The sequence below is a fragment of the Labrus mixtus genome, chromosome 17 (genome assembly GCF_963584025.1).
Source record: "Labrus mixtus chromosome 17, fLabMix1.1, whole genome shotgun sequence".
NCBI classification, from domain to species: Eukaryota; Metazoa; Chordata; class Actinopteri; order Labriformes; family Labridae; genus Labrus; species Labrus mixtus.
The window spans coordinates 21,856,449-21,867,570 of record NC_083628.1 but is presented as its reverse complement, the minus strand read 5'-3'; the positions used below and the strand labels follow the sequence as shown (position 1 = coordinate 21,867,570).

General features: G+C 39.4%; 2 protein-coding genes across 3 annotated transcripts; one reads left to right on the top strand and one right to left on the bottom strand.

Annotated features, from left to right (window-relative positions):
- Positions 1-704: 704 nt before the first annotated feature.
- On the bottom strand, positions 705-3,578 carry ccnb1 (cyclin B1). Its single transcript, XM_061061451.1, has 9 exons — positions 3,425-3,578; positions 3,060-3,188; positions 2,519-2,632; positions 2,243-2,425; positions 2,004-2,162; positions 1,684-1,920; positions 1,464-1,604; positions 1,047-1,157; positions 705-934 (listed from the first exon to the last, which is right to left on the bottom strand). The coding sequence occupies exons 1-9, from the start codon at positions 3,443-3,445 to the stop codon at positions 830-832; spliced, it is 1,200 nt and encodes a 399-aa protein (XP_060917434.1). The 5' UTR covers positions 3,446-3,578; the 3' UTR covers positions 705-829.
- A 1,630-nt stretch (positions 3,579-5,208) lies between these two features.
- Positions 5,209-10,813, top strand: LOC132992033 (AN1-type zinc finger protein 5-like). 2 transcript variants are annotated; one of them, XM_061061124.1, is made up of 6 exons: positions 5,209-5,339; positions 7,307-7,491; positions 7,603-7,762; positions 7,996-8,099; positions 8,708-8,836; positions 9,294-10,813. In XM_061061124.1, the coding sequence occupies exons 2-6, from the start codon at positions 7,335-7,337 to the stop codon at positions 9,440-9,442; spliced, it is 699 nt and encodes a 232-aa protein (XP_060917107.1). In that variant the 5' UTR covers positions 5,209-5,339; positions 7,307-7,334; the 3' UTR covers positions 9,443-10,813. The 2 variants fall into 2 exon arrangements, with proteins under 2 accessions (XP_060917107.1, XP_060917106.1); XM_061061123.1 differs by having other exon boundaries at positions 5,288-5,474.
- The last annotated feature ends 309 nt before the right edge of the window (positions 10,814-11,122 follow it).

Sequence of the window (11,122 nt, the reverse complement as noted above, 5' to 3'; positions counted from 1 at the left end):
ACAAGTCCTTATTGGCTTTAGGAGTACTGGTGCAGCAATTAATGAAATACTGAAGAGGGCTTCATGCATTACTTGAATGTAATTGTTTTTAAGTCAGAAGAGCAACTTCCAACAGGTAAATTCATTTGCTGCTGAAACAGGAGGCAAAGTAGCCTTGTCTTAGAGCAGCCTCTAGTGGTGGTTAAAGGTATGACAAGGAAACAGATATCTGGTATAAACCATTTAATTAGATTTAAAACATCACATGTAAGAACATAAAATCATTTAAAAAAGTATTGCTGTACATTTTACACAGTCACTGCCATACACACATTAAGAAAATGCTGAAATTTAAAAGAAAGTGGGGGCACATTTGTCCAATGGACCCAACACAATACTGACCATTTTGAAAGCAGGCCATAAGGTTTAAGAAAGTGGGCACTTCAGCTACACTAAGTTATAAAACACATGGTTATAGGGGCACAAGTATTGTGTTCAAGGACTAACTTTAAAGATGTCACTTGGCCAAAGTAAGTAGTGCATTAATTGACACATCATTTGCATTACAGCAGTTACGTAGCTGAGTCCTTGTGCACAATAAGGTGACATTGTTGTCACTGATGAGCAAGTCAGTTTTTAAAGCCTTGGCTGTACCAGAAAGTCTCCAATGCCAGCTCTTACATTGGAAATTAAAGCTTGTGGCATGCTTTCTAAAATGGTCAGTAACAGTCTCTTTGAGTTGGTAAAACATGCAAACCACCCATATGGTCTTCAGTTTGCCGACCCCTCAGTCTTGTTAAAAGTTTAAGTTACAACTGTACAAATGAGCACATGGTGCTTAACAGTCCTCTCACTGGGTGACTTGCTTTGCAAGATCCTTTACCAGTGAAGACTTGAGCTGGGCGAGTGCTGCAATCCGCATCTGCTTGGAGGTTGAATACTTTCCTTTGATAGCCTGCAGAAGACACAAGGTTTCAGTGTTAGGACATGAAGTCAGCCATTTACCAAGATGGGAGAACCAGTTATGCCAAATGTTCAGATCTCATGCAAACATTGTTGACACGTACCATATGTTTAGTCAGACCGTCATTCACTTTCACAACGTTTTTGGCAATGTGTGCCATCACAGGAATCAAGCTCTCTGCTGTGTAGTCCATGTAGTGCTGCAGTGTCACATCCTGAGGAAGAATCCAGAAAAACTAATTGAGCATTTTTTTTCTTGCATGTTGTACCGTTAGTGGAAATGATAAAAGCTAGTTTGAGATCTAGATCAAGTTGCAAACAAAAATAAACTAAGGCATGCACTTTTGTCTTTATGCAATATTTTCCATACACATTGGAAGCTGCACATCTTTCAGGCAATTATATTCAGCAAAATAAAAGCATTAACACCTTTTGTGCAGTGTTGTTAGTCAACGCCAGACTGACCTAACACTTCACCACCCTCTTAGAATACCTAACAAAGCTAGGCTGGTCAGACTCACCCATTCGCCAGCATCCAAGATCTTCAGGGTAAGAGCCAGAGAAGCACTTGCAACCATGGAAGGTGGGAAATGAACCATGTCGTAGTCAACCATTGTGAGCTCTAGGAGGTATTTAGCCAGGGTGTGTTGCTCAGCAGTTACCTGAAACAAGTCAATAGTAGAGGTGTTAGTGTCACTGAATAAACCAACAGTAGTCAGTTGAATAGTTTCTGCTACAAACCTCATAAATCTTTGAAGCCCTTCTGAGGAACTGCAGGGGAAGAGGGCGGCCCAGTTTAAACTTTAACACCCGCAGGATTGTCATCTCCATGTCTCTGATCTGGGCGGTGGTGTAGGCACGGTCTGTCACATAGGCAAAGTCTGAGATCTCTGGTGGGTACATCTCCTCATATTTGGAAGCAAGGAACATGGCGGTCACACCAACCAGCTGCAGCTGCTTCTTGGGGACTGGGTGGTCCTGTTGAAAGTGAAATCAGAGATTGTTAGCTAGAGGATTAGAGATGTTCTACACAGGTTAGCTGAGGTTTGATAGTTACGCACCTGAAGAAAGCGGTCAATGATTCCTACAGTCATGTACATAGTCTCCTGCAGCAGACGGAATTTGAGGTTCACTTGCACAAGCCAGTCGATGAGAATGGCCCGCATGTTTCCAGTCACCTCCTTACCCTGCAAGTAAGTAGGTCTGACATTCTGATCCACCTGGAAACAGAGAACTGGGTTTAAAAGGTGGGGAGAGAATATAGGGAAGAATTAAGCCATTGAAGAGGAAAATAAGTAACCTCAAGCTGTCGGAGGTACTTGTAGATATCTTTCACATATTCACTGCAGAGCATGGGGTTCTCGTAGTCATCTGCATCCACGTCCCTGATAGCGTTGTGAAGGATGACATCTGAAAAGGCTTGACAAAGGTCTGCAGGCTCACAGCCAGATGTCTCCATGGGAGTGGGGGATGCAGGTTCAGGCTGGAAGGATTCAAACACCATACAAGTTAAAACGCAAGAGCCACACCCATCCACCAAGCAGCCATTTGTATACTAAAAGGCTAGATAGCTTACCTGCACCTCAGGCTCGGGTTTAACAGGAACAACATTTTTAGGTTTTGGTGCCTCAACAACTGCTTTCTCTACTTTGGTGGCGACTTTGGTCTTTGTGGCCTCTGTCTTGACAGCCTGGAAATTAAAGTTACAAGTTAGTGGGACCAGAAAACAACTTGTACAAATAACTTAAGCAAAAAGCAAACAATTCCATGCTAATAGTTACCCGAAAGTTAGTTAAAGTAACAGCTTAATAAGCACTTTTACCCTATAGGTAATCAAATGAAAAGCATAAGATTCCTAGAGTTAGGCTTTCAGTAAACAAGTTACAGCTGCTAGTCATGCATACAAATGACGTCTACTGACATGGGGTATATGGTGAACCATTTAGAGCCAGAGTAAAAAAAAAAAAAATAAGCCTTACACCTTTAAACCACCTTATATATATATATAAGTCTGCATATTAACAAAAGTATGTGTCTGTGGTAAGATGCACTATTTAAGTATCACTAACATGCAATTGATTTAGGGGGATATAAGGACGTACAAACATTTCTCTTACCTTTTTCTGTGGCTCTTTGTTTGCTGTAATGTTTCCGATTTCGCCCAGTGCAGCTCTAGGCTTCAGGCCAGGCCCAGTCACCGAGCAAGCCTTTCCTCCAAGGTCGGTCCTGGTAGAGGCCAAGCGGTTCTGTAAAACAATATAAAAGTATTCATCGTTAATACATCCCTTATTTTTTATTAATTAAATGCCGAATTTAAATTGGGCTCAGAATAAGGAACAGCTGCGCGAGATCGCACCTCACATATGCGCACGAGGACATTTAACAATGTACAAAAAATATAAATTAATGTGAGAAAATAGTTTGAGAGAATACAAAGTATAAAGTATGGACAAAATAAAAATGTGAAGTTTAAAGGACTCACTCTTGTCACTCGGAGAGCCATTTCGTTATGAGCGTTGCTTCCACAAACAGACGGAGACTCGTAATGGAGGATGATGCAGTTTGTAGCTTGTGTGTGTCTTGGTTTAAATCCTCGCTCGCTGCACGCTGATTCGCTGCATCCGGAATTATCTGAGCATCTGATTGGTCGAGCGCATCTGTTTCAAATGCATCCCCAGGACAACTAGTGGTCACGTGGTCCGAGACTTTTTTTTTTTTTTATCATTTCCTTTTCCTGTAAGTGCTTTGCTTATTTTTTAAACCCATACGTTCAAAAAGCAAATACTGCCCTTTCAAAAGGTAACACAATGATAAATCCATTCACAAAACTTACAATAGACTGTAGGCAGAATATAATTAACATTCATATATGGGAAAATTATATTGAAAGCAATAAAGGCAACAAAAAAAACAGAATACAGTAAAACATCCTTATAAGGATAGTTCTTTAAACAAAATGTTTGAATGATCAGAAATATAAAACATGAACTTTAAAGGGATAACCCCTAAATGCCAACTTAGAAGTTCAAATTAATGTAAACTGTTTATATAAGTCTTAAAAATTACATTTATAGGTTTTTTTCCAGTTGTCTGGTCAGCTTTTTCAACTATCAACTATCAAATTACTCCGAGGAGCATATTTAGATGACAAAATACAAATACAACAAACAAAACTATTTTGTCATACACCAGAAAGCAACAAAACAACAAATATAGAATTGCTTGTAAAAATAAAATTCAACACCTATAATCAAAATATTATCTCACAACAATTAAACCTCTTTGTTGTGCAATCTCATTTGTAAGTGTACTTTCCCCATCCTCCACAAAAAATAACAATTCGACTTTATTGGGTAATATTTACAGTCTATCTTGGGGAGTCAAAGTCCAAGTAGAATATCTTCTACAATGAAGGATTGGAGTTTAGCACATGAAGGCAACACCATTTAAACTAGTTTCTTTTTTGAAATCCACAGACTGTAGCTGCATGTCTGCGGCGTAAAACATTTACAGTTTAACTATTTTTTACTGAGCAGTTACAGGGCCAGAAATCAAAACAACAAGAATTTCGATAAGTCAGCACTAATCTTTCTAGCAATCCTGCTGGATTTCATTTTTTTCAGAGATAAGAAAAAATGTTTGAAATAATTTATAAACCAGTCAAAGGAGGGTTTGCTGTTTCTGCACTTACTACAGTGAATATGATATTTACTCATGAGTAAAATAACATTTACTATGTCGGTAATTGAAGGGTTTAAATTATCCATAAAATAGAGAATACTAGAAGTATCAAAAGATGGAATATCATTAATTTTTAGCGACAACCAGCTTCTAATGTTGACCCAAAATCTTTGAGACAAAGGACAGAATACAAACAAGTGCTCTGAAGTCTCTTCAGATTCACCACAGAAAGCACTGAAGGCTTCACATCAAAATTTAACCTGTTTTTGAGAAATGCAGCAGTTGGATAAATCTGGTGAATTATTTTAAAATGGGTTTCTTTCACTTCAGGGAAAACAGGCATCTTAATATATATGGAATGTGCTTTAGTCAGAACAGAAAGCTCAATTAACTCTGGGAGCTTAGTAAGCAGCTCTCTGTGGTAATCATGGAAAAACCTAGATTTCAGGATAGTACGAATAACTTTGTTATTACATTTACTATCACACAAGTTACACTCAGAGTCTCAGCTATGTTATGGCCTGTTTACATGATGAAAGAAGTAGGTGTTGTGTCTGAAATCTTGCATGGCTGTACTCCAACAAGCATACCTTCCAATCACAGGGTCACAATTTCCGTGACGTACACCGGAAAGGGAGCACGCAAACGCACCACGTAAGGCAAAACAGATGCCACCACAAATCAGCGACAGAGGACGTCAGCGAGTTTGTCCGAAGGTAGGAGTCTATTCCCCGGCAGAAAAGACCCGATAAGACAAGGCACAAACAACAACGACACACCTAGACGGCCCTAGTTTGTAAGCTGGAGAGTAAACCTTGTTTAAACCCATCCAGAGGGTCAAAAGAAAATCAGTAAGTAAACATTAAATAAAGAAAGAAAGTTACCACTTTGTTTCTGAGCCAGAACAAGAACTTAAAGAAATCCTGAAGTTGCAGTTTTAGTTGATAATGTTTAGCATTGGCATGAATGTGTAATAGACTTTATATGTTGTTAGAATTTAACTACAGAAAAGTAGATGTTTTTAATACACGTGTATTTATGTGTTAATCTGTTAGCACTAGCATCTGTACACATGCTAACGTGAATCTGTTGTTTACTTTCTCAAAGTTTCACCGTCATTGTTTGTGACAACTGACTTGTTTTTATCTATCACACGGGGTGTTTTCTCAAATGTCCCCTCGGTATATAGTTATGTTAATAATCTTTAGTTCCTCTTGAGGTGTGAAGAAAACAAAGAACAGACAAAGCTAACTGTTGAAGCTAACAGCTAGCATGCTATCATTAGCGAGATCACGAGAATCAGATCACAAGGTTGTTTTGGCTTTAATACTTCTATAATGAATACAACACATAGTGCTGATTGCTGCTTAATTTGTATGTCTTTTAGCTTAAGAACAACAACAAACTGGACTCTGTGGACTCTGTTGGTGCTTCTCTGTAACAGGTTTTGCTAGCAGCAGCTATTATCTTGTTAGCATGACTCAGTGGATTTGTGACTGCTGTGGCCTGTTGTTTGTCAGGAAGACACCGAGGGTTAAAGACAAGAGGATTTATATACATAGTTCACCTCAAATGAGCACACATATATGTAAAGATCGGGATTTTGTACCTCTTTATGATATTGTTCAGGTTATAACTCAGATTAATAATGTAACTTGTGCTCAGTGATTATTATTGGCTTTTGTCTGATCGACTCTTGTTGTGATCTACAGGTGTTGTGCTGTAATTTGTTACCATGTTAGAGTCTGTTCCCAGAGCTCTGTCAATTCCTGAAGTGTCGAGACTGTATTTCATCCCTCTAGTTAGAAAGCTGATGGAAAACCTTCTCCAGGATACAACTTCTGGCACGAAATCAGCCATGTGTGCAGGGCTCTAGAGGTTGTGTATAAATAGACATGATCGCTGCCTCAGAGGTAACTCTTAGGTGTGTATGTGTGTGTGCTCCAATGGGATCACAGTGTCACATTGCACTCCTGTGACAGAGGAAATCCACCACACAGACGCCCATGTGAGCACTACTGTCTGTACACAGACACACGTGAAGGTGTTGCAAACAGTGGTGTGTTGATTGGGAAAGGAGGAAGCCTCTGATGCAATTCACCACACCTGAACGTAGAAGTGTGAATACTTCCCTTTTTGGTTGTTTTACTTTAGTCATTAAAACAGGAAGTTGGGATGACATCACAAGCAGAAGCCTTTTATGTTTTTATAAGGCTGGTTGGATTACCTGTACATGTTTCTCAAGAGCCCTAATTATGAAAATCGCTACTGCTTTATATTGCTGAGCATTCAGGTTTTAAAACCTGAACAAAACAGTTTAGAAGGAGCTATAGCTGGACGATATGGCCTAAAAATAAAATCACTGATTTTTTTCCACTCCAACCTTGATTTATGGTTTTACTTGTCTTTTTCTTTTGCTAACATAAAACTAGAAATGACAAACACGTTTTGCTTTCATCTTTACATAGAAATTTAACAAAAGTAAAAATCTACCGTGACATTAATAAATCAACGGAAAACCACGTCTGGGAAAATTATTTTAAATGCTTATGCTAAAACAATTCTCATGAAATTACTTTCATATATAGAAACACTCTACATATTGGTGTTCCCTATTTAACCCTTTATGTTTTCACACAACACATTCATCACTATGGCCTTTGTCTTTTGTTTGTGTGTCCAGGTCAGCTCAGCAGGTGGCAGACATCACTATGGCCCAAGAGACCAATCAGAGCCCGGTTCCTATGCTCTGTCCTACTGGCTGTGGTTTCTATGGCAACCCTAGGACTAATGGCATGTGCTCGGTGTGCCACAAGGAGCACCTGTCAAGGCAGAACAATGGAGGAGTCAGCACTTTGAGTCCTCTGGGTAAGTCCTGCTGGGTCTGTCTCATTTTTTCTTTGTTTCCATGTGAACATCTTACAAAATTGGCCAGCCTTTGTGCCTGACTGTAACATGTGGTGAAACTTTCTTCTTCAGGCATCAGTGGTGGCTCCACAGCTGAAGTGTCTGCCATCCAGAGGTTAGAGGCCACTTTGAATAATGCTGCAGCTGCAGCAGTTGCTGCTGCAGAAGTTGCAGCTGAGGCCGCCGCGTCTGCTGAGGCTGCGGCTGCTGCTGATGCTGCTGATGCTCTCAGGTGAGCATCAAACAAAGCTCGTTAGGTGGCCATTTATGAGCTGAAAAGTATACGTAAACACTATTCAACCTGCAAATATATGGTACATCTCTGTACCTCTGTATCTCTTCATTAATGTATTTTCAACAGATACAAAGATAATAATCATTGGTGGAAAGAAAAGTTTAATTAATCAAATTACTCTCCCTATATGTTAAGCCATTTTCACCTGTTTTCACATCTATCCCTTGCAGTGGGGGGTCAACAGCGATTTCTGTAACACAACAGATGACTGAGATGAGTCTGTCTTCTGAGGGGATAGGAGCATCAGGAAGCAAAGTAGAGCTCAATGAGCCAGGTAAGTACCTAATATGGAACTCTTTGTGAATATCCTCTGGTTAATAGAGTTAAAATCAACAAAGTTGTGATCTTCATCAAAGATGGGCAAATATTCTTTAACACATCATAGAAGACTTTGAATGTTCTCACACTGAGCTGAATGGAATGAAGGCGAGATTAAGAGTTGACAACAGCTGCACTCGTGTCTGCATTTATTTTTTTTAAGAGTAAGAAAATACCTGTATTGACATAAAATAAAGCATCTCTATGTTGCTCCATAGCGCCAGACCGACGAGTAGAACAATGACTTGATCATCCCTGATATTTGATCATTGAAAGTGGGTAGGGATATCCCCATAAACCCATGAGCCATTATGTTAAATGAATGTATTAATTTGAGAAGGAACACTCCTTGATTTGACTTATTCATTTAATAGGTTTTCCCAACAGACACATAATAAAAATCATGAACTCTATTCTTCGTGCCGAATCACAATATATATGTATATATATATTTTTTTTTTCATATAGGGATACACAAAAACACCTCAGTGTAGATGAGTAGAAGAGAACCATACTGTTATAAGTATATATGTAACTACAAGTATATTCCTTGTTTGTCTCCAGTGTTGGTTCAGCCCTCATCCTCATCCTTGCATCCCTCCACTGCTGGCAGTGAAGAGTCCAACGCCCAAGAGCCCCAAAAACCCAAGAAGAATCGCTGTTTTATGTGCCGCAAAAAGGTTGGCCTTACAGGTAAGGAATGAGTCTGTTAACTGTAGCACTACCATTTAAAATAAATAAAGAAATAAAAAAATGTCACCAACAGCCACAGACTTGTTCTGACCTCCTATAAGGTAGAAGCAAGAAACTTTAAATGAATCTAGCGTTAAATTACTAAAGTTATTTACCCGTTGTTTGTATGGTTGAAAGACTTAAGTGCCCTGGGTAGCTGTAATGGTTCTGGCTCAGAATACAATACAGTCGGGTCAAACCTGAGCCGTTACACAACAAGATTTTCTTTTCTGCCATAGTGTTACAAGGTCCACAGCAAAATGCAGTTAGCAGATACAAGGTGCAAAAGCTGTTAACCAAATCCCCATCCATCACAATCCTTTGCAGAAAACTAATGTTGGTAATTGAGGGGGGTTTTTCCTTTCTTTGGGACTTGTTATTGATTTCACTCACTTTGTCCTTTGCTGTGGCATTTCAGGTTTTGGCTGCCGCTGTGGGAATATATTCTGTGGAATTCATCGTTACTCCGACAAACACAACTGTCCGTACGACTACAAAGCCGAAGCTGCTGATAAAATCCGCAAAGAGAACCCTGTGGTTGTTGCTGACAAGATCCAGAGAATATAACTTTGAACACTGGGAAGAATCTAATTTACACAATGGACTTGAGCCTGACCTTCTTCCTTAAGGATTTTTTCTTTTTCCCCCCCTGTGATTGTTTCAGGACTTTCCCCCAGTGCATGAGAGTTCAGTTTCATAGTTTCAGCTTTTATTCTTGTTTGTGTGCAAGTTAAAAAAAAAAATATGTGAAAGGTTGTGTTGAACAAACAAAATATGTATGTGAGGACTGGAGACGTGACCGAGGAAGACTTCAGAAGAAAAAAAAATTATCCTTTGAGATAAAATGCTGTTGAGGTCTATTTTGTGATCCTCCGGAGGTCACTTGAACTCTGCCTGGAAGGAGCTCCGACACTTGGGCCTGTTTGGACTCTTGACTGTTACTGCTGTTGGCTGATTGTGCCGTGTCAGCCGTGCTTGCTCTCTGCTGGCTTGAGTAGCAAAAATGTTTTCCTTTTTCTCTGCGTGGCCACAGTCTAACCCTCTCTCCGTTTTTGTCACACTTAACGACCTGGTAAGTTTTTATCATCCTGAGAAGCTTCTCTGTGCCGCTGGGATCTGATCCACCCTGTTCCCCCTTTCAGAAAAGAGACTTTGAAGAAGAGATTTTGTTGCTATCTTTTTTTTTTTTTTTTAATCTCACTGGCTCATAATCCTTCCTCCTTGCTGTTTGTGCGGCACAAGAATCACGACCTAGTTTGACCCTTAACTTGTTTTGTCCTCTTGTTGATCCTGAGCTGAATGCTGTGACTCGCTCTGTGCCGTGGATCTGGACTGCAGGCTCGTGTATCTCCTGCATTGTAGGTCTTAAAAACGCATCCACTGAAATTACAAGACAATGCACGTCGCCCGACTGTTTTTTTTTCTTTTTGGTAATATTTGTTTCATGTAATTTTTGATTTGCAGAATGTGGTGTGTGTATGCTGTGTGTTGTTGTATGACAAGTAGCCCAAACTTGTATTAATTTTTTGCCTTTGGAAGGGTTTAGCTCCACTAACATTTTCATCTTTTACTTCACTGTTGAATGTTTTCCTACGTTTTTAATGTGAGGTGACAAATTCACAAGTTTGGAAGTGTTGGACTGTTGCATCAAACACAAGTGTGTGTGTGTGTGTGTGTGTGTGTGGACCGTGTATGAGATATTGTGTGAGGCTAATTGGTTGTGTTGCCGCGGTGACTTAGTGAGACATGTGGTCGTAGGTTATTAATAATTTTCAGTCCGGCTGCTTAATCAGTTTGTTTTGTTTTTTATCCTTTAGTTATGCAAGTTTGTACAAACATCTTTATTTATATACTGCAGTGTGCATAATCCTCCAATAAAACAGAAATAATTGTATGATGTAAATAAATTATGTTCACAAATATATAACCAGGAGTTCATGACCTTTCATCGTCTGTCTTTGTCAGCGTAAATTGAGAATTATTTTTGTGGCTCCAAATGAATTTGTCAAGGAAGAGAGATTCTCCAAACCTACTCACATTGAAAAGCTATAAACATTTATTCAGTCAAATTCTACATATTTACATGTTTATTTTAACACTTATTGTGACTTCATGCCATCTCCAAGTCTTTCTTATTCTCAGGAGATCTTTTGAAGATCTGTTTTGCAAGTTATTTGGCAAATGCAGGTTTTTCTAAATCTTTGGAGGAGGGATTTAGAGGAGGGAGGGATTAGGAGAGCAGTCATC

What these genes read in the sequence shown, in the direction of transcription:
- ccnb1 (XM_061061451.1), bottom strand. Translation starts at nt 3,445, where the DNA reads ATGGCTCTCCGAGTGACAAGA. An exon ending in AGTACCTCCGACAGCTTGAG is followed by an intron (nt 2,163 to 2,242) that starts GTTACTTATTTT and finishes CTCTGTTTCCAG; the next exon opens with GTGGATCAGAATGTCAGACC. An exon ending in GGGCTTCAAAGATTTATGAG is followed by an intron (nt 1,605 to 1,683) that starts GTTTGTAGCAGA and finishes GACTTGTTTCAG; the next exon opens with GTAACTGCTGAGCAACACAC.
- LOC132992033 (XM_061061124.1), top strand. Translation starts at nt 7,335, where the DNA reads ATGGCCCAAGAGACCAATCAGAGCCCGGTTCCTATGCTCTGTCCTACT. An exon ending in GATGCTGCTGATGCTCTCAG is followed by an intron (nt 7,763 to 7,995) that starts GTGAGCATCAAA and finishes TATCCCTTGCAG; the next exon opens with TGGGGGGTCAACAGCGATTT. An exon ending in AGTAGAGCTCAATGAGCCAG is followed by an intron (nt 8,100 to 8,707) that starts GTAAGTACCTAA and finishes GTTTGTCTCCAG; the next exon opens with TGTTGGTTCAGCCCTCATCC.